General features: G+C 44.7%; 1 protein-coding gene across 3 annotated transcripts in view; it reads left to right on the top strand.

The window, feature by feature from the left end:
• The window catches only part of IGSF11 (immunoglobulin superfamily member 11), a 105,287-nt gene that overhangs the window by 1,070 nt on the left and 81,117 nt on the right, over positions 1–23,100 (top strand). The window contains exon 1 of one of the 3 annotated variants that reach the window (XM_054654926.2): positions 8,623–8,645. The exons of the other annotated variants lie outside the window; for them this stretch is intronic. Coding sequence (XP_054510901.1) covers positions 8,639–8,645 — 7 coding nt within the window. The 5' untranslated portion in view covers positions 8,623–8,638. Of the gene's footprint in view, positions 1–8,622; positions 8,646–23,100 lie in introns of those variants that run through there. 3 annotated transcript variants of the gene reach the window in all.

Here is a 23,100-nt window from a genome sequence, read left to right on the forward strand (position 1 = left end):
CAGTGAGCAGCCCACAGCTTTGAAACAGCTGGGCCACCTTCACTGCTGGGAAACTGGGAAACTTGCTGCAAGAGGTCCCTGAGACAGAGGGAGGACAGTAAGAAACGATGGGATGTCCCATGAGAGGACCAGAGATGTCTCAGCAAGGTCTAGATGAAACCTCCTCACAGTCGGGATCGGGGTGGAGTCTGCTGCTTGGGTGGCTGTGCCGAGCTCTCACTGCCCTGCAAGGCACAGCAGGCTTTCCCCTCTACCCAGGACTTGGTTAGAAACAAGTCTTGGGATTGATAAATGAACTTTTCACAAATGCCTCAGCCTCAAGTGCACCCTGCATTCCTGTCCTCAGAAAATGTTTGGGAGTCTGAGTCTCATGCATTAACTGGAAATTGCACCTGCTGACTTCAAAGAGATGAATTATGGAAAAAAAATAAAGTTTACTAGCATTAAGTTGAAAGAAATAATCTCAGCTTTCATACTTCACACTATTGATTTGCTTTTTTTCTTTTTCCCAATTTAGAAAGCAAGTTCAATTATTTTCAGGTTCTCAGTGCTACAGGTTTTTTTGCCTGCAGTCATTGCAAAGGTGTAAATGTCTATGGAGTTACTGGACTTGCTCCAGTTAAAGGCATATAAGTGGTGAAGTCCTTCTGTTGACATGATGTCACTGCAGAAACATACAACAGTAATCAGATATAAGGTTAAAATTGAAGGGATATTTAATCATCCTTTTAAACATTGACTCAATATTTACTTTTTTTTTTTTTTTGTTGAGGGCACACGGGGACAGTGACATTGGACAGAACTAGGTGTGAAAGCACACTTTTCCATGAAATATTTATCTGCAATAGTGTAATGGTTTTTCTTGCAATTTCCTTTAAGTCTTCATAGTTACCTGAATGAAACACCTATGTCTCAAGCTTGGCTTTTTTTTTCATTTTTTCTTAGGAAAAGTCTTTCGAAGATGGTGGTAGATGAAAATAGCTGTGGTACACAGTTATTTTTGTGGAACACAACATGGCCATATTTTTTGGTAGTTCTTGAGTTTGAAAAGAAAACACTGTAAGGGATAAGGAACAGACATACACCCAGAAAAGCTGAAATTAAATTGGGAGAGTTTTTTCTAAACAACATTTGCAGAAGATTAGTAAGTGTGTTTCTGCTCTGGGCTGCCAAGTATGGTTAGGAAGAGTGATTTTTAAATTTTTTTCCCCATTTTTGAGATTTTAGATTGGTTTAGAAGATAGAAGAAAACGAGGGGTTATATGCAAGGTGATTTCTAAATTAAAAATAAGATTTAAAAGAAGAAGGATCTGAAACTGTAAGAGTGTATAATCAGGCAAAATACTTAATGCCAAGAAAATGAAAGTTGGGGGGAAAAAAGACTTTGGAGGTCATTTCATCATTCTCACACTTTATACCTACAATAAAATAAAATTAGACTTCATAGTGAATGATTGACTTAAGTAAATTATTATAGAGCCATTTTCTTATGTTGTTTTGCAATTTGTAGAATAACAATTATCCTTTGTAACTGGTGCTAGTTGCCCATTTTCTGGGCCTATTATATCCCTGTTTAATGTCTTGGGCCAAGGGCAGCATCTATGTTTTCCCTCTAAAACATTATAAGCGTAATAATTTTTTGTGGAAATAATATTTTCCAAGGAGAAATCTAGGAAAAGATAGGAGGGAATTCTCTTTAGAGCTTTGAAACCAAACCTGGGATTGCTAATCAATCCTCCTATGTCTCCAGAAATAGCATCCTGCAAATTGTCGAATGTGGTAGAAATCACACATCGGGTACAGTCAGAGTGCAGAGCTGACGTGTTTTTTAACTGCATGGTGTTTGCATCCTGTGACACAGAACTGCAACAGGTGAGATTTCAGTGTGTTACAGTCCACTGCAGATGGATCTTGCAAGAGCAGGGGGTGAGGGTGCCTGGCTGTAGTGGATTAATGCAACAGCAGGTCTACAACTCCTCACATGACTTTTTGGAGTCACCCTCCTGTTGGTCTGAGGTTCTCACAGCTGAAACTCTTTTGGCCTTGCAGCACCTTTGTCCTACCCACCCGTGCTTCCCAGCCCTGCACCAGGTCCTCAGGCCTAGAAAGGGAGTACTGTGTCAGTCCCTTGCCCTGCCATGCTTTTGCAGTGTTTTTTTGGAACAGATTGCCATTTGTATCAAGCTGTGTGGTTTTGTGACGTGTAGATAAATCATTTTGCTCGTGACCTGACCTTGGTCCCCAGCAATAGGCACAGATGCATTAACTACTTCTTTTTGAAGTGGGCATCATTCCCTTATTTTGGAAACCAATTCTTTATCTCTGTTTCTTCAGTATTGCCTAAACTGCAATTTTCTTTTTATAAGATTCTGTTCTCAAGGGATCTCAGAGTGCCTCAGGAGCAGCTATATTTAGTTGCTCAGTAGTAATATGGATATACAAAGTATGGTATAAACAACTCCTTAACTTAGGAAACTTAGGAATTATTTTTCCTGCCTTCTTGGGGGAGTAGTGTTTTTATTCTTATACCAATAGTACAGATGGAGAAAGCAAGACTCAGAGAGACCTTGTGACCCACTGAAGGTCAGTGGATGCTGGTAGTAGTCTTGAGTGTCTTGGAACAAACTGTAACCACAGGAGGATGCTTAAATTTATGCAGCAGGTTAAGCAATAATGTAATGGTCCTCTTTAGGGATGTTCACTACTAAATTGTGGTGAGTCATCTATATTTAGCAGGATGCTACTATCATCGTGCTTTTTAAGTAAAGTGCTTTTAACACAGTTTATTTCAAGGAGAAGTGCATGCACTGAAAATCTGTTCTTTGTAGTTTCCTCCTTGTGGAGCATTAATGCTGCCTTCCCTTTTGTAAGTGTTCAGAGAAAAATTTAGCTCCTGGTTGTTTAACAGACAGCAATGTAGCAAAGACAGTTCTCTGGTTATTACTACCCTGTGTTTGCACAGTTATTTATAAACATTACCTAATTGAGAGTCTCCAAACTTTGTGAGGGAAGTCAGTTTGATTTACAGCATGGAAAACTGATGTGTGCAGAGATGAAATGATTTTCTTGCTGTCAGGTAGGACATTTGCCCAGACTCTCCTTTAGAGAAGTCACAATTACAGGACTCCTGGTCATATGCCTCCCTACTTTATTCTTGCAACTGTTTCATGCCTTGTGCACCAGGGAGAAAGCACAACATTTTTAACTGTGCAGAGTGAACTTTTAAGTTTTTTTTTGTTTTTTTTTTTTCTTAAAAGTTTTCATCTCTTTGGTTTTGGAGGTCACTTGTGTCCTGGCTCCTGCCTTTTTTTTCACTGCTTGAGCTGGGCTGCTCTATTTCATCAGGATTGAGGTATTTGGCTTCATTCTAAATGGAAGTGGAAGTCAAATGCTTTGGTGGTTTTGAAAGGAAGTTTCTGAGAGAAATTCCATCTTAGGACACTGATATTTTGTCTCTTTGTGGAGTTGTATTGTTATAATACAAGGAAGTACCCTAAGCAAAAAGATATTTTGATGTGAAAAGTCAAAATTTTTCATACCAAAGATGCTTAAATTGAATGTTTCTGCATTTTTGACTTTTTTCCTCCCTGTTTTTCTTTTGAAACAAAGTTATGATTTTACAAAACATCCCATGTTTGATAAGTTTTGGTTTAGTGGAAGTAACTTCAGTAAAGCTTTAGTGGTTGCTGCTTTTTTATTCTTACAGGACATTTAAAAAGAACAGAGATAAAAACCAACTTGCAGCAATTGGTGGTACCTGTGCACAGTCTTTGCCCATTATTTTTGCCATCTTGACACATGTATGCAAACACCATGTACACGTGCACTGCTCTTGTCCTTTCCTTATTCATTGTGCTGTAGAGCATTGTACTGAAAAAGTCAAGTTTCTATTTAAGAAATACAGCAAATATTTGTTAATATTTGTTTCTCCTTTTGGAACAGTCACTGGAGAAATCAGAACAGGACTAGCAGGTTGAGCTCAGTCCCTTATTATTTGTGCATGTGCAGAGCCACAGCTCTCCTCCTGGCAGCATAGCAGTACTTGTACATTTGCATCTCTGCATGAAGCTAATTTCAAGTGTAATTTTGGTATTATGCTGTTCAGATTGCTTATTTAGGGACAAAAACTTGTGCAGTTATTTTCTCATACTCTCATGAGCCAACCTAGCTATGAGAACATGAGCTTCTGCTTCACAAGCATCAGCAGGAGAAAGCCAATGTGTGAACTCCACTTACTCCAGATACCTCTGGGCTTTGATTTTACCAGGAATGCTGAAGCCAGGAGTGTTGTTTGTGGGGAGACAAAGACACCCTGTTTGCAATCTGTGGTGCATTTCTGCAGCAGCCTGTCTAAGCAGTCCTGGGCCAGGTCAGCCCACTGGTCTCTGCTGCCATGGCCAAATCTGGATGCTCCAATGGGAGGTGCCAAAACCTCCTCAGGAGAAACTGGTGCCAAATATTTAGCAAAGAGGAGTCTGGTGTCATGTCTGTACTACAGGTTGCCCTAGGAATAGGCTGGTGTATCCATTGCTCTGGACTTCAATGCCTACAAAACCCAAATTTCTCTTAATTTTAGGGTATGAGCACACTCCACTTCCTTGCCATAAAATGAATTAAGTCATGTATTCCTTCTACCAATGCAGAGTGAATAAAGAATCCATCTCCTCCCCTTCCTCAGGCAAGCCCCCCAGCTTGCAAAGCAGCAGATGTAAAACTTGCCCGTTGCCAGGGGCCAGGTTGAGCTGGGCTGAGTGAGCCCCCTGGGCCGTGTCCTGAGCTGGTGCCCGGCAGGGTGGGTGTGCAGTGGCCCAGGACACACTGACCCCTGTCTCCCGAGCAGAGGGGCTGCGGGTGGGCTGCAGGCTCAGCTCTCCCTCTGCCCAGAACATTAACAGCTCTGCCAGGAGCAAGTGGGCTGGCACACCCTCTCTGCAGGCCCACTGGGGGGATTACTTCCTAATCCCCACTAATTAGAGGTTGGCTAGTGCCTGGAAGCATGAGGGTATAGTGATGTTATGCTTTTTTCATTCTATTTTTGGGGTTTTTTTTTGTTCTACCTGATGTATCTGTGGATGTTCCCAGTATCCTTATAAATGCATGGGCCTCTGTGATTTCTACTGAGCTCTTGATTTGACTATAGCATGGGTTAATCATTCCTGGTAGTTAATTATTGTCTGGGCTTAGAAGAAGTAGAAAAAGTAAAACCAGAAAAGGAAAATGACAATATTTTCCTTATGTCTGGTCATGTTTCCTGCTCTTCAGTTATGCTGAACAACCTTTCTTTTTTTCTCTTGAAAAAACAAACAAACACAAAAAGACCACAAGCAAACAAAACTCACAGAGATGTACCTGTTTCACTTCTTCATTCCCATTTGATAATTTCTTTCTATTTAACTCATCTCCAAGTTAAATTGTCCCAATTTTAACAGTGTTTGACCATTAAGTGTTTTTGATTGATGAATGACGAAACCTTTCTGTGCCTTTGGCATTTTCAAATGTGCCATGCAGAAGTAACCCCAGCAATTCCAGCTAAGGGTGCACTTTCAGTGTTCATGGTGGCATTAGGATACTTCCAGCATCCTTCTTTTCAGCCTCTGCCTTTAGACACCCTGACAGCTTGCTTGCTTCTTTGACCATCGTTGTATGTTGAACAGATGTTTTCATTGAGCCGTTCACAGTGATACCAAGATATTTTTCTCAAGCGATTACATTTGAATTAGAGCCCCATGGTATATGAGTAGTTCAGATTATTCTCTCAAGTTCTTATTACTGTCTGTTTGGTAATGTTGAATTTCATCCTGCATTATGCTGCCCACTTGCTCAGCTTTGTCAGATCCCTTGGAAGTCTCTCTCAATCTTCTTTTGTCTCAGCCAGCCCAAATCACTTTGCCAGCTTCCTGTCTCTCTTCCAGATATTAAGGAATAGATTAAACCACCCCAGAACTGGTTAGAAACCTGGGGGTAATCCCTTGTAATCAGGGCCAGAGTGAGGGCAGGGGGAGAGGGGCTCCCATGCCTCTGAGCCTGGGCACTGAGGAGTGGGGCAGCAGCTCCGGACTCAGCCTGACCTCAGCTGGCCTGAACCCCACTGGGGGCAAGGCAAGGGGAGGAGTTCCCACGCCAGGCAAGCAGGGTACAGGTCTGGCAGTGGACTGGCGTCCTGCCCAGAACAGTTTAGCAGGTGCACTTTGAAGTGACAGAAAATTAATTACTTAGTACTGTCCTTTTCCTTCCAAAATTAGAGTGGATTGCCGGGCCACAAGTTCCCCTGAGCTTGGTTTGTCCCTTATTGTGTACTTTTATGGGCTTAGGGTACTGGGCTGTTTTAACCAAGCCCTGCTGACACTTCCAGGTTAGCCTGTAGCTCCCTTATGAAGAGCCCACCAGCTTCAAGAACCACCTGATCTAGCAAGAGTTTGCTGGTCTTTGCTAGTTACAGCCACTTGAGAAATTTCTTTCTTCAACTGTTCTGCACTTCTGGACTTGTCTCTTAAATGTACTGAAGTGACTGGGTTTTGGCTTTTGCACTTGGCCTTCAGCTTTGTTTTCAGTCCTATCTACCATTTTATGAGGCAACTATTTAGACTGAATCACTTCTTGTTTCTGTTGTTTGGCCATACAATGTGTTCTCTTGCTTCTCAGCAGTTTTTTGTTTAGAGCACTGAGTACCTCCTCAGTGATGATGCTGAGATTGCTTCCACACACCACTGTACAGTGTACAGTGTAACAATTTCAGTTCCGCTGCTTTTGGAGTTATGCTGTTTTGAGCCTTTCTGCTTCTAATTGTTTTTTCTAACATGTAAGAGGCACAATGCAAAATTCAACTACTGTATTTCTCGGAGGGATGTTAAATTTGATTGTGTAGCAGTCACTGTTACTTTGTATCTTTAGATCAGTTGCAGGGTTTAAGCTTCTAAGTGTGCTGGGACAGGTTGTTCCAAGTCCTACCTATGCTCTTTTAGACGCTGCAGAATTGTAGCCTGCTGTGACTCTTAGCTAATTCCTGCACATGTTGCTGAAGTTGCTATTTTTTTCTGTTTTCTTTGACTTTGTTCCTTTGCTCTCACTCCACACAGTGCAGTTGATATTCTTTACCTGATCAGGAGGCCATTGGGAAATAGAGGTTGATTTAGTGAGAGTTTTTTTTAGTTAACTTTTCTCCCTTTTCAGCCTTAGCTATCTAGATGAGATTTGTATATCACCCATTCTGCAGTTTGATGCCTCTGCCTCTTTACCCACACTGGATTTTGAGGCAGGGTATGAGCCTGTGATGAATTCTGCAGCTGTGGGCACACAGACTGCAAGGCATGTTGGACACCGTGTTGGTTGGTATGGCTGTATAAAGAGGTTGTTGCATCATGTTGTAGGGGCTGGTTCACTGCATCGAACCTGAAGTGCTTCTTGGAGTTTTTGCTCCAATTCCACACCACCTGCTCTGACCTGTGCTCCCATGTGGTCTATCAGCATTAGCTGCACTCCAAAATGTTTGGTTTGGAGGTGATATCTCAGCAAATGCAGCCCTTCTTCTTGGTCAAAGGGTCCCTGGGATTTCCTGCATGGAGTGCATCACTCACTCTGCTGCTTCTTACTGCCTGTGCCAGTGAAGGGGGCCTGGTGCTCCCCATGACCAGGGAAGGAGACAGGGATGGGTGGAAGATGGGTTGCTTTAGTGAAGCAGAAGATGATGGAGGGCTTCTGCAGGGCATCGCTGAGTGTGTGTGTTTTCTGGGCTGCTTCCCTAACTGTGTGGTTGATCTTCACTGTTTGATGGGGTTTGTTGTCTGAACATCTCCACGGATTGTGGAGCTGCTTGTGTGCAGACCTGCTTGGCTTTCTGGCTGTGTGAGCTAGTGACTCGGAGAGGTTGGGAGGACCTTGGCTACTTGGCAAAGGGACAGAATGGCCTCAGTCTGTCTGCACAATCGTCATGTCCTTGGCTTGTCAAGGGCAGCTCTTCCTTTTGCCCCTGAAACAGCTGCTGTGCCCTGGGCCCTTATTACGGGACTCATCCGCAATCAGCGCCTCCCTCTCTGTGCTGGAAATGCCTCGGACACAGAGAGCAGGCTTGTGCATCTCAGCTGCACAGAGCTGCAGCAAGGCTGTGCTTTGCTTGTTCTTTGGGGAATGCTCTGTGCTAGCTCTCCTGTAGCTTTTCTGCATAGTTTCATCTGTTCTCGCTGCTCTTGCCCTTATTCCCCGTGGCTGTTTTGCCTCTTTTTTTGCCTTTTTTTTTTTTTTTTTTTTGCAAGACTTCATTTCAGCTGCCACATTGACAGCAGTTGTCTGTTTATGCACTGAATAGGTACAGCACAGGCAGGCTTCCCCCACCCGCCGGTCCCCATCCTCCAGCCCTCCTGCACTACGTGCCCCGTCCCCCACAGGTTCACCCTCGCTGGGAGCTCCAGCCCCAAGCCAGAGGGCTCACAGCGAGGGCACTGCTGCAGGTGAAGGAGGGGAGCTGAGGCATCCCACCGCCACCGGCTTGTGTTGCATCCTAATTGCAAATAGCCCTTCCGGCGTCAGCAGTTTGTGGGAATAATTGACAGGAGGTGCCGGCGAGGTGCTGAGTCAGAGCGAGGTGTGCTTGCCAAGGCACTGCAGCAGAAGGAGTCCGATCGCCTCGTGTGGAGGGAAGCCAATGGACGGTGGGTTTCCTAGCTGCCTTTTGGGCCTCTTTCTTTCCTTTCTCTGAGGCTGCAATTCAGCAGCAGTGATGCTATGCATGTAAGGGAAAAAACAGGGGATTGGGGGAGCTCTTTATTTTTTGCTTTTCCCTTTTTTTTTTCTTTTTTTTTGGCTGAGAGCACTGGGATTAGGGGATGTGGGCTCCATTCCCACCTGCTGCCACTGGGTTTCTGTGCTGTCATTTCTGTGCTCCGAGCAAGCAGAAGGGGTAGAGAACACATGTTGGGGGATAGTGTCGAGAGAGTGGCCCTAGTGACAGATTGATGTCTCCTGGGAGAGGAAAAGCAGCATGTGACATCCTCAGCTAGGCAAGGGGAATAGCTATGCAAGCCGAAAAAGCTGCAAAATAAAATTACTGAAAAGGTGTTCTGTCCTGTCCTTCCTGAGGGTTGTTTCTTCTGCAGTGTCCTACCATTTATTTGGGGATTTGAAATTACTCATTTGATATGCAGGAAGATGAGTGCTCGTCCTGTACACATCTAGCACCTGATGGACCTCCAGGTCAGGCTCATGAGAGCTTTGTCATTTATTCCTGACCTTCTTGGATATGGCTAACATCAATGTTTATACCTCAGCTGAATCTGTCCCAGAGGTCTGGATTCTTTCCTTTTTCTTGCTTCTGGGTGACTTCAGTCATCTTTGTCTTTCTCCCTCTCTGTAGCACCGGGTACCTTTTTCCTACCTTGGACTAAAGTCAGTATTTGTTTCACAGTGAACTAAATATATGTGTCTGCTGTGTGCTGCCTTTGTAGGGAGAGCATACTATTTTTGCTTTTAGTAACCACTTTGTGGAAAGTGATGAGGAGCATGAAGACAGAGGCCCATGTATTTTTCAGAACCCTTCCTATCTATGCTGTGCTCTGCCCACCCACTTTTTTAATGCTAATCTTTGTATAATCTTTCTCTTCACTGACTCAGGTAACAGCCCTGTTATCTAGATCACCATGCAGCTGATGGGGAAAACTGAGGCCCTGAGATGGGAAGTGCCTTTTCCATGGTCATGCAGGACTCCCATGGCCAATCTGGGGTTGGAGGCTGCATCTCTTGACTGCCAGCCCATGCCTTCTCCACTGGACAATGCTGCCTGGCCACTGATTTAATCAGTGGCCTGCTGGATACTTTTCATCCTGAGTTTTCGTGGCAGTGGCTCATGGGTGATTATCTATTCTGAGTCTCTAGAGAAAATCTGCAGCAACTAAATCAAATGCAGTTCTTCCCTCATCCTTGTCTTGACCATCTTCATGATGAATATTTTGCTTGGGACCCCCAGAGGGGTGGCCCTGGGGTCACAGGTGAGGGGACTGTGTGTGCAAGGTATCTGTCCTCCTCACCTCCAGCTTGCTGCCTATTCACATGCTGTCTGCAGTGTGACACTGGTGGCAATCTTAAATAATCTGTGCCTTCAGGACACTTTGGAGGAAATCTTTCCCGATTGGGTTCTGCTGCAGGATGAGCCAGGGCTAATCAGGATCAGATCAGGGATAGTTTGGGAGGCCCAGGATGGTCTGAGCTGTGACTGCCCTGCCTTCAAGTTCTGTTTCTGTGTGAGTTTTGCCCTGCATGGTGGAGATGTGCTAGCCAGGGCACTCCTACAGAGAAGAGTGAGTCTGATCCTCAGGCATTGTGAAGTATTTTCTTCATTGCTTAAGGGAACCTTGGTTTCCATTGGGTCTAATGCAGCCCTTCTTCCTTACCCACTCTCTACCCATGGTGTGGCTTCACCCTGAAAATAGAAAAAAATAGAGCATTGTCTGTTACAATTGGGATTTTATAAGATACCTATGGGAATTAAGCACGCAATTCCCTCAGGTTCTTTTTAAACAGCCTAGCTGATGTGAATTTATGTTGGCAATAAGCAGGAGTGGAAGCAGTCCTGTCAGCAGAGCCACAGCTATTTTCCCTGTGTTTGATGTAGAAACTGCTGTGGTAAAGCTTATTTAGCTTTGAGGTCTGTGTGTCAGGACCTGGCACTGGAGCCTTCAAGAAGTCTCTGATGTGAGAGGACCCCATGCCCTTGCCTCCTCTGGGGGTCTTTTCAAGCACCCAGAAGGTCTGTGGAAATACCAGTGTGTAATAACACCGTGTGTTGGGCCACTCTGCTGGGATGGGCTGGACAAATGCACCTGACATCCACTGGGCCAAGGACTGAGCCTGCTCTGAGCCAGTCAGGATGATGAAACTCTACCAAACCAACTCTTCTTTCCTTTCCAAGGGGTAAAAATGTGCATGGATGCTAAGGAGTAGCATTTAATTGCAACTCACTGCAATAGAATTTGCTTAGGAGATAATTGAGAGATTCTTCTGACAACTGCAAGAATCCTTTTTTATTCTCTTTCTCCACAACCAAAGAATGACAGCTTGTATCCGTTTTCCACAAATGGGGAAATTCATGAGAATCATTGTACTTTTAATTAAAAATAAACAATTATGATATAAAATAATAAAACAACTGCTGGAGATCAAACAAGCTGTGGAATATAGCTGTCACTTAGAACAAATCAGGAACAAACAAGAAGAAAAAGCTGCCTTCATCCTTGGTTACGAGTGAGAATCCTTCCTGGGATTTTGTTTTCGTGGCTAAAATTAATTTCATAGTGTAATTTAGGTTTCTTTTTGGAATTTGCTCCTCTGGCCATATAGCCAGGGCACAGCTGGCAGCTTCTCTTGCAGCTGCAGGAGGGGAAAAGTGATTCAGGTGGGGATGCTGCTGACCCTGTGATCCAGTGCTGACCAGAGGGTCCCAGAAGGCCACTGTTGTCTCTTGTCAGTGATCTGCTTCCAGCTTCCCCTCTCCCCTTTCACCTTTATGAAAATGTTCACTGTGTGGCTTGTTGGACACAAAGGAGTGTCCACCTCTCATTGTGAATTTATGTGAAATGGGCCCAAGTTGTGGAAATTTCATTAAATTAGTGAACTATGTAAGGCTTCCATTCATTTTGGCTTCACTTGGATTATTCTCTCAGATTTGAAGAGTTATTCAGCCTTGGAGCTCAAAATCAACTTAGAGGCTAAAATCAGACTAGGTCTCCTTAGCTTAGCTTTAAAAACAGAAATGTATTACACTCAAAATCCATTAAAGCCAAAAGGCTGTCTTAATGCATGTGTGTATATATATAATATATAATAATGCACATATAACTGTACAGTCAAAGCAGCACTGGGAAATGCATATGTTAATGATGCCTTGTTATATATCCTGTATCATTTATGGCATGAATCCTGTATCTTTTATGGCATGAATTTTATAGTCTAAGTGGTAGTAAGATTAAAGGTAGGTGAATAATTTATAGCAAATAATTTATTTAATGAATTCCTCTTCCATCTCTATTTGAAAATTGTTTGTGAACATCCTGCGGTTTCTTTGCATTTTACTTATTTGAAATTACTTACTGAATAGCTTCTACAAATGATATTTGACATGCCACATGCTCATAAGAAGGTTTGTTGTGGTTTTTTTTAAATGTTTCCTAAGAGGGAGAGCAGCATTTTAGCTTCAGGTTTGGTTGCTCAGCAATGATACAAAGTGCAAGTTCATGCCATAGTATTTCACTATCCTGACAGCTTAAAGTAATTGCTGGAATTAAGCAGTTTCTGAAATGTATAAAGAATTAGCTATTAATTTTTAATAATTTTTCAGACTGTTTGTGGGGATAGGCAAGTTCAAAACTCATTTTTGCCAGTGAGTGCTAAAATTGCTCAAAATCTGTTACTTCCTTGTACATTTACATCACTAAATTAGAATAGCTGCGGAAATGAACAGAATGCTCTAAGGTCCACAGTCAGCAGTGTGCTGTGCATATGCCTGACTTCAGGCATATTCCTGAGTAGATGCAAAAGTGGTAGAGTGGCAAATTATGAACTTCAGCATATGTTTAAGTGGTTTTCTGAATTAGGGACCAAAATAAAGAACAAAGCAAATTTATCCTTCATGAAAGTGAACATACAAGAGAATTCTGTTTCCTCAACTGCAATTACAGGGCACTGCATCTTTCAGATGGGGAGCGTGGGGGAGTGATGATGTAAATGTTGAATTAAGTTGCAATATTCCTGATTTCATCCAATACAAGGCAGTTTATTTGATGTTTCTCATACATGTCATTGTGCTTTTTTCTCCCCTTAAATATTGCATGAAATAGCATAAAGAATTAAAAACAAACAAACAAAACCTCAGCCATTAGTTTCAGTTTTTTTATTTTTGTCTTCATCTTTTAAGATTTCTCAGATTTCAGAAAATTTTCCATGTACTTTTATTGGCTTATCATCCCTCTAAGAAAAAAATATTGTGGAAATATTAAATAATGCTTGACAAAAGTAATGCAAATAGTGCATCACAGAAAGAAGAACTTTCTCCTGGTCTTCAAGGAATAGGTGTGAGTTACTTTAGCATCTTAAAGAACAGTTGTAACAATGTCAGCTGCTGAAGGTCCACATTTTTGTGTGCAACTTTTGTGCACATTGTGGAGAGCAAGCAGCTTCTGAAGTTGCGTGAGACACCCTTCAGCTCTGTAACACAGGTGATGCTTTGTTGGCCTACCTGAAGGCACAGTTAAACAGTTGTTTTTTCGGGTCTGTGGACCAGAGAGACCTCATATTCTTCCTGTTTGTGTCTTTGGGCTGACCTGTGTGGGGTCTCTTTTGTGTAGTAGAGGGTGGAGCACGGCAGTGAGTACCTCACCTAACGTCATGAACCTTATGAAAAGGAAAGTAACATGTTTAAGGTCTTTGCTCTTCTGTCAGAGGAGGGCTTGGGTGCAGGGGATTTGTTTCCCAAGGGAACAAATACTTCTGGGCCACAGGGCCCATGGTCTTACTGAGTTGAAGTAGCTAGCAGAAGAGCACAAACAGCTCAGGAGAGGGTGGTCTGGGAAGCTGGGAAGAGAAAGAGCCATCTCTGGGTGATTGATGATGTGTGGGATGCAGCTGCAGAAACAGGCAGTTTGGGTGAGGAAGAGCGGTTGTCCCTTGTGAGAGCTAAAATGACCTCCTTGGAGCAGAGGGCCAAAGGAGTAAAGTGTTGTGTCTCATGACAGTGATCAGAAATGCACCCAAGCCATGCTGTGCGCCAAACCCCAGACCAGGCATACCACGAAGGCAAGCCTGCCAAATGTGGTCATCGATGTCCATTGGTGCTTGTATGTAAGGAACTTGCACCCATGAGAGGAGGGCTGCTTCCAAAGAGATCGTTTCTGGACCTCTGTACACATTGCTTTCCCTTTAGGTGATGGTCTGGATCCCAGTGGAAATCAGTGGGAGAGCTTCAGCTTCATGTGATTGGGGAGGTGAGGGAATGTTTGTCAGGCAACAGAAAGGAGGGCTAGATCTGGACTAGGACTGTGTGCTGCAGGGAGGGCTGGGGTGTGCCTGGGCTGTGCATTCCCCAATCTCTATCCCTGTTGAGTGATCCATGCTCCTCACCCACCTGTCCTCCTCCATGTACTGCACTGTGATTCCAGCCCCAGGGCTGGAGAAGATTCTGTAGGAAAAGCTGGCAGTGAAATTCTGAATATTGCACCAACAGTCTTCTCTCCTGTTTCTAAGGCTTTCAGAACATTAATTGCATGAAATACATCCAAACTTATTACTCATCCTTGGCACCTTTTATGACCTCAGTGATGAATGTTAAAACATTGAAATGTTGAAATTAAAAAGCAGTCACCTGTACCAAACAAGGTAAACAGCAAAAGGTCCCAATCTGCCACGTGCTCTAACACACCACAGGGATGCCTTTAGCAGCAAAAGAAGTAGCACTGCATTAGGTTTACAAGGGCAGTGATGCTATACCCACAAGGGCTGTGACACTCATGTCTATGATAGGAATGGCATCAAGTGACTTCTTGAAGTAATTGTATCCTCAGTATTTTGGGACCAGAGCCTGGCCAGCTCAGGAAGGTGGGAGATCAAAGGCCACTTCTGAATTTAGCTCACTTTTGTAGAGCCTTGGGACAAAAATGGCAGAAGAGGTAGGTTTGAGAAGAAGTGTGGCTATGTCTCCATCCAGTGGCTAGTGCCAATGATGACGAGTTGGCATCCCACAGAAATTCAGTTTTATATGGCGCGATCTCCCAAAAGAAACATGTGCCAGATGCAAGGCTACCTTCTTAAAGCTGACTTTTACAGAGGTCTAAGATGTGTCTTATCTTGTCTTGTGCCTTTCTGTGTTCTTCTGTCTTCAGTGTTATAAACATAGACTTATTAATAATATCAATAAAAATATAATATAACAACAACAACAACAATAATAATAATAATTATTATTTACTATTTTTCACTCCCGTGGGAAAGACCCTGCTTATGCCAAGTGGTTCTGCTGTGACTTCAGTGGGAAGGTGTACAGTTGAAGACCTAAATGGCTGTGGCCATACATCACGCTCTCTGTGTCTCTCTCACAGTCAGCCAGGACAAGTCAAAACAGGCAAAAGGAAAGAAAATAGACAAATTTCCGCATCCATAGCAGCTGGAGTGAACGCCAAACAGATGGGCTCTTCCACCCCGATTATCCTAACCTCCTAAATATAGAAATACAGGCTTTTTTTTTCTCCTTCTTTTCTATTTTTTTATAAATTTAAATTACCCGAGGGGGTGGTGTTAGCTCACGCTAGGGCAGTGCTAACGAGTGCAAATAGAAGTCATCTGCTGACAGAGTCAGATCGTGGCTTCTGCTCATGACTATCCCCCCACCCTGCCCACACACATTTTTTTTCCACTGGAAGTGTGGGGAATGATAGGGGCTGAAGCCGTCCTGTCTGTGGGGTGGGGGAATGTGAGTGTGTGCATGAAGAAGCTTTTATTTCAAATTCTGTCAGTACTTATGCAAATACACAGAGTAAATAAGCACCAAAAAATATGGTTAAGAACTACATGTCCTTGCCTCCTCCTGCAGATGGTTTGGTGAGTAGATGGGGTAGCAGTGCTTCAAGTCACTGGAGGAGTTCACAGCTATTTTGGTTATCATTGCACAAGCACACTGATAGATATGGGGTAGAAAGGTGCAGGATCTGCTTTTTTATCATGTACCAACTTGCGTTTTTTTGCAGCTTGCAGAGAGATTGGAGGGATGTCTTCTGGCAGCAGGCTGGTTGTGCCTGAACAACCTCATCCTTTTTGTTCTGCAGTAGTTGACATCAGCAAAGCAGCAGCAGGGCAGTGCTTTGTGTGATTTTTTTTTGACTTCTTTTGCTGTACTGAGGACTTGGATAGGAAAATTCTGATTTTTTTTTTTCCAGTGGGGAAACACACCACCTCACCAATGCTGTGTTTTCCATTCATCTTTCAGATTACTTTTGCTCTTTCTTGCCCCAGGGGCTGCATTTTGTACCTGTTATCAGGCTTTTGATCCCTGACCAGTCTTGGAGAGCAGGTGGCAGGAGGAGGTGCTGCCTGCACAGCATAGCAGAGGAGTGTGAGGCTGTGTCTGATCCCTGCCCTGTTCTACACTTGCATGGTGGAGAGTGCACACACCTGGGTCTTGCTTTCCCCACCTCTAGGAAGGGAATGAATGACAAGGGCTTGTTTCTGGACCTTTCAGGATGCTGTCAGGGAAAAACATTGTGTTGGTGCTGTATTAGTGCTATCACTGTAACCATGAACCAAGACATATAACGGGGATAAAGGTTAGGAACAAAACTGCCCTGACTTGGGGCCCAGCCAAGCAAAACTGCAATGTTTTTCCCTTGTCATTATATACAAGGGTGTGTTGTGCTCTGTGGATGTATCTGTGCTACCATCAGTGCAGATATACAAATAGACCGTGTGTAAGACTTCAGAGACTCTGTGAAGAGGTTCTTTATCTTATGGGCTGCTCTCCATGTAAGGCTAGCACACAGCTTATTAAAGCTCCCAGGGCTCATTTTGCTTGTGTGCTCATGCTCTCCTGCAGAAACTTAAATAGTTGCAGCCTTAACCCCAGATGCCAGAGTGCCATACATACCGTTGGGTTCTGTAGGATTTGCATCATCCTTGGAGGCTTCCCACATACAGGAGAGGTCAACAGCTTTTAGAGGAGGCTGGCTGGGGAAAGCATGGAGTTTGCACTGTTGAAGAAGGTCTCTAAGAATAAGTTGATCCAGCAGCTGGGAGGGTGACAGAACTGCAGGAGATCCTGCCTTGGGGCAGAAGGATGAAGCTGCTGGTTTCCTAAGGTTGCAGTTAGCCCATGTCTCTTCAGGGTAGAGTGCTTCTCTTGTTACACTGAGGTCATGCAGAGTGGCTTGTCTGGACCGTGAAGCACACAGATGCTACAGATACTGGGTAGTGAGGTGAAAGCAAATAAATACATCTGAAACCGTTTCCCCTGGAAACGGTTTGTTTTAACGTGGTGGTGATCATTCCACTAAAAATAAGCCCAGCTGAGGCTGTGCTCAATATTTGCACTGTGTCCCCTAGAGCCTGGGTCAGAACAGGGCTTTGCAGCCTGGATGCAGTGGCAGACCTGTGCTAGCTTCCACACCTTTGCTTAGGACTCAGGATAAGCTCTCGCAGCTACTGCATGTAGGGGATCCCAGTGAGAGGCACCTACCTGGCTTTGCAGCAGAGGAGCTTTGGCAGGATTTCTCCGCTCTGATTCACGAGTGGCTCTATCAGACCTGGCTGGCACAGCACAGGGGCACTCGAGCATCTCCACGCTGTGCACTTGAGTGCTCCTGAGCAGCAGCAGCTCAGGGGTGCAGGCACACCCATGCTGGCCCTGCACCCTGCCTGCTTGGCAGAGCTGCCTCGCTCAGGCTCCCAGCCCTGCATGCTGGCTCTGTCCCTCGTGGTGGCTGTGCCCCGTCCGTGCTGCTGCAGCCAGGGCACTTGGGGCTGTGCTAACCCTCATGGAGCCACCACCACATTTCTGCACCAGGCCATGGGTAACCCACAGCCAGCTTGGATCCTCCCTAGGGACTCAAACAGCATTTTTAGGATTTAAAAATGTAATGGTACTGCAATCCGAGGCTTGTGCTGCTTGTGTTTAAGGATGCCTGGTTATTTTTAGTTATGTTTTTTGCCTTTTCTTGCCTTAGTTTCACTCTTAATAAATGTTGTTAAAAGTCCCCCTGGTTGCAGTTGTTGCCCCCTGAGTAGCTGGGATTTTCATGATTGTTATCCTATCTTTGCTTTGAGGCACTTCACTATTTTGCCAGGTTTGAAAGAGATTGCCTGGAACGTTCTTATCCTTGGATTCTAGCTCAGATTGGCTTTGGATGGAAAATTTTACCCTTCTTTCTCCTATTTTTGAGAATAAGTTTTGGGGTGAAATGGATTCCTGCATATATGAAAAGGAAAATGTTTTCTTTTGTACACTGCCTTGCACCATGTTGTGTAGCCAGGCCTTGAAATGCAGCAGAAGGATATCTGTGTGCTTTTTGTCACCTTTGAGACAATCCACATGAATTAGGTTAGATAAAGAGCCTTTGAAAAATCAAATGTGATTGTCCATGTGCTCAGCAGAGGCAACACAGAATTCATTGAGGAAAAAGCCTCAGAGTTTTCACTCCTTGCAGCTTCTTTGTGTGAACTGGGATAAACCCAGAGCTCCCCTGCAGATGCCATCAGCTGTCACTAGGAGCAGGGAATGGACCCACGTCTCCCTCACCTGCTTGGGAGACTTCCTTTGTCATACTTGGAGGTGGTGGAGAAGAAAGCCACCTTCCTCATGTCCAAGGAGAGAGGGAGCTGATCAGGAAGGTGACCAAGGCAGGGGTGCCTGCAGCCTGAGGAGCATGGTGAGAATGGGAATGCACTGAAGGGGTGGGGGGGAAGAAGGGAGGAAGCAAATCCATATGGGACTCAATGGAGAAGGATTCCCTGGGAGTGAGTCACATTAATGGGCTGCTCCCCCAAGCTTTTTCTGCTTCAGAAAGTCACCTCTCCCAGCTTCTCCTGGGGGAGACAACAATCACCCAGAGGGATTGGAACTGGGAGCCTTTATGAGAGATCCTTTGGCCTGATGAGGCTCAGAGGACACGGGGGCAGGATGAGCCTGGGCCTGGCTGTGTCACATTCCAGAGGAACTGAAAAACTAGAAGAACTGAACACCCTGAAAGCCTCCCTAGGGACTCAGCAATTCTATCTTCAGTCTGGGATTTGAGGGTATACCACAAATATAACCTACAGTCACACGTTTATTGTAAAGCCAGTAAACCAGATGATTAAATATAGGCTCAGTTTCTGTCTATCCTGGAGGTTGAAAGAATCAATCAGGGAGTAACAAAAGTATGTGATTTATTTATTTATTTTTTTGTTTTAGTACATAATCAGCTATATTTTAGCAGTGCCAGTGGATATGGCAGCTGTTGCTGTTGCTTTTCTGGCAGCATCTGGGCTGAATACCTGAGCTGTGTTGATACTTGAGTGATTAGACAGTTTGTTTATAAACTACCTTGATGAAGGCTGGTACTTGCACCACAGAGGTTAAACAGGAGCTGAATTAACATAATATGAAGGTAATAATGATTAATGATTGCTACATTAGTAACAAGAAGCAGCAATGAATTTTTAAAATTGGGATAGTTTAAATTTCTGTGAAGTAGATTGCCACTTTCATCCTTTCCCTCCAGGTATATTATATTTCTGAAATGTCTCCTGTCCCTTCTGTGCTGAGCCACTGCTTACCTTGGCAGGGCCGGCAAGATGCTTTTGGGGCAGTAGTGCTCTTCCCTGCTTTTGTTATTGTTCAAAAGAGTGGAAGCTGAGGACAAAACAATCTCTTGCCTGGATGTGATGTGTATTTTGTAGCAGCTGTTTAACCCAGCCTTTTGCATAGAAATGACTCAAAGTACCTGAACTTGGGCCCCCAACCTACAGTAACTTAGCAGGCCTTTGCTCAGAATCCATAGTTCAGAGACAAGATAGATGGTGTATTTCAGGGTTTGGGCAGAGTGCCACCTGTACAGCATGAGAGAGAGTGAAGTTCCCAGAGCACCTTCCTCCTGCCTCTCACAGTGCCTGGGGCTGCAGCAGGTTGGTTGGAGGAGAGAGGTGAAGCTGCTCCAGTAGCAGTTGATGGCATGGCATTATCCCTCCCTTCCCACTCATCCATTGTGGAGAAAAGGCACTAAGGCATGTGAAACATATGCTGAGATCACCATGCTTTGTCAGCTCCAGTGAGCTGGATCCTGCTGCTCAGCGGGGTCTGTAAATACTCTTTACTGTGCAGGGAAGCCGTAGGGTCTGGCTGTCCTTGGCTGCTTGCTCCTAAAGCTTCTTACAGGCAGGTCAGTTGCAGAAGTATTTGGGAGACGTCTATTTGCTGCATGGCATTCCTGGGAGCAAGGAGGAAAATTTTCTATTTAGCTTTCCTGGTTTCTTGGTGTCAGATTTTGACAAGACACAGCACTCAGTGGTCAAGATTACTGACCACATCATGAGCAGGTGCAGGCAGACTAACTCTCAGATGGAAAGGGATTTTTTTCCTTAAATCTTTCACCAAGTGATTGTGAATTAAGAGTGAATTATTTTCAAATGGATCATGAATTTAGAGTAAATAATTTTTTTTGAGGTGTGCTGTGAAGCAATCACAGATTGTAAAAGGGACACCAGGCATTGCCTGGAGATAACTGAAATGCTTTCTCCTACAAGAATCAACGGCAGCAAGAGATCCTCCTCTCCTTTCCTGTCCTCTAATCTCCAGATGCTTTACTTCATGTAAGTAACTATTGAATATATGGCTGGTGTGGCTCTTAATTCTTTGGGGAATACACAGCTGGAGAGAGTGTTCATTTCTCTGCAGAACACATTAGTTTCTCCCAGTATGGAAGCTTAGCTTTTTAACCAAAGCGACCTCCCTCCCACATCAGTGAGCCTTGAAAAGATGTACTTTTGTTCTGTCTGTCCATGACATTTTATACTTTTTCTTTTTTAATGGTTTAGATAAAGACTTTCTTACCTACTAGTGGAGTTGGAGAATGACAGACTTCTGGGAAAATGAAGCTTGCCTGTATTTGTCCAAAGTTCTATTTCCAAGAATGTTCCTGTTGTCCATTAGGTAGCTAAGAAACAGAGTGAATGAGAAACATAGTGAGCAATTACTTACTAAAGTGGAGGGAGAAGGTGGGCAGGACAAACATGTTTTATTTGTTTCTTTAATCCTTGTTTTTCACAGTTCCATTTTGAATATCTGCCCTGTGGATGACCTAGGCGGTTCCTTGCGAGCCCAATTAAAAACCAGAGTTCAGGGTATCACTTCTTTTTTCTTGAGGCCTGTGATCTTGTCCTGTGATAATTGAGCTTTGGAGCAAGTCCCAGTGAATAACTCTGAAACTCCAACACCAAAGACAAAAAACAACACCAAACCCTAATTTTTTGTGTTTGCTCATGACCAAAATAGGAATATGCCAACTAAAGGCCACTTTTAGGTTCTACCTTTTTCCAGTGCCCTGGCTAGACAAATCATGCATGGAAAAGGGATGTCATCAAGACTGGGGAGAAGATTTTTCCCTTCCTGGTCAAGCCTGATCCAGGATGGAGACTGGGATGAGGAGAGAGAAGTTGACCTGAGATGTTTGGCTCTGTAGGACAGCTGCTGTCTCCCAGGCTCTTGTTGGAGTTGTTCACCCTGGAGAAGAAAGGGCTCCAGGGGCACTTTCTAGTACCTGAAGTGGGCTACAAGGGATCTGGGGAAGGATTTTTTACAAGGGTGTGTAGTGATAGGACAAAAGGTAATGGCTTCAAACTGAAAGAGAGTAGGTGTAGATTAGATTCTAGGAAGCAGTTCTGTACTGTGAGGGTGGAGAGGCACTGGCCCGGGCTGCCCAGAGAAGCTGTGGATGCCCCATCCCTGGAAGTGATCAAGGCCAGGTTGGATGGGACTTTGAGCAACCTGGTCTAGTGAAAGGTGTCCCTGCCCATGGCAGGGGGACTGGAACTAGATGATCTTTAATATCCCTTCCAAACAAAACCATTCTATGATTCTACCTAGAATTAATTTTGACTGACAGCAGCACAGAGTAGCACAAGCACAGCTGTGAAAATAAAGCCACAGGTTGGCTTGTAGAATTTCCTGTGATTGAAGTCATAATGTCTCCTCTTAATTAATTTAATTCTGGTTTAATTAATTGAGGGTTTGCCTTGATTTATTCGCTTGCTGAATTGCTCACTCAGATGGCTTGTGTGAAGAGCTGCTGCATTTCCTTGCACAGACTGGAAAGTTGTGTTATAATGTAATAATCAAACACAAATTCCTGATGATGCTGCCCCCCTCCTCTCACCTTGTTCCACTCCTCCACCAGGGGAAGAATAATTGAAGAGGAAGGAATGGATCCACAGGTTCTAATGTTTAAAGAAGAGCAAGACATTTCTTGCTTGATACCATTTTTGCATTGAGTTATCAGCATGTCTCTGTGCCAGTCTGCTACAAGACCATGGGCACAAGGCCTTGTTCTTTGCAGCTGCTATTCTTCTATGTGTAATGTGGCTCATTTGAGTTTGGGATGTGGTTTTGGGATCATGAACATGTCAGATGCCCAGCCTTACTGCATGTGCTTCTCACCGGGCAAGTTACACTGGGCGCTCACCAGCAAAGCGTTTTGTTCTCCCTTGTTCTCCCCCTTCCAGCATCCACTTGTGCCGTGTATGTGCCGGAGAGCGCCTCCCCCCTCCTCCATCCTTTTCCCGATCCAAAGTCTCCCAGCGATCTTCTTGTTTGTGAGGAGCCCGCAACCCTCCTCCTCCTCCTCCTCCTCCTCCTCCTCCTCCTCCCGGCTGGGAGCAAGGCCCTGATTTCCATTTGAATAGCAGCCTTTCTGCTGAGGCTTCCCCACCGCCCCGGCGAGCGAACAAGGAGCCCACTGTTCCCGGACACGGGATGTTCAGCCAGCCCTGACGGCCCCGCTGTCCTCAATGCGGCTTTTCAGCCCCTCCGCTGAAGCCCGGGGCGCCGGGCTGGTGGGGGACAGCTCCCGGCCCTGGGCAGCATGCCACTCATTTTAAGCAGTCCCAGCCTGTTCCCACTTCTGCCTTTATGGTCTAGCCGAGGCTTGTTGGGATTGCAGCTGGTTTTCGTGCGGCACTGAGGTAATGAAAAAAGGAAGGGATAAGTCAGACTGGAGTGGTAGCAGGGGAGAGGATGAGACAGGGTCCTTTGCCAAAGGCTTGAAGGATGAGCGGGATGTGCGTGGGGGTGAGCCCATATCCTGGCCAGGGCTTCTCTCTCCTTAGCTCATACTGATGCCTCAGGTCAAAGCTGACCTGTGCCTTGCTCCTGAAGTTCCCTTCTAAAAACCACATCCTGCCATGCAGCAAGCTCTCTGGATTGGCTTTTGTTTCCAGACATGCAGGTGCACCTCCCAAACTCCAAGGTTTTGGGGTAGAGGCAGGACAGAGGAGCAACACCTGATCTGCCCTGGAACTGCTGAAAGTGGGCAAAGCCTCCTGCCCCATCCCACCACTCAGAGCCTTTGTCAAGGCTGTCTTCACAGTGAACTAATAGTGGGGTGT

Source organism: Agelaius phoeniceus, chromosome 2, assembly GCF_051311805.1.
Source record: "Agelaius phoeniceus isolate bAgePho1 chromosome 2, bAgePho1.hap1, whole genome shotgun sequence".
NCBI classification, from domain to species: domain Eukaryota; kingdom Metazoa; phylum Chordata; class Aves; order Passeriformes; family Icteridae; genus Agelaius; species Agelaius phoeniceus.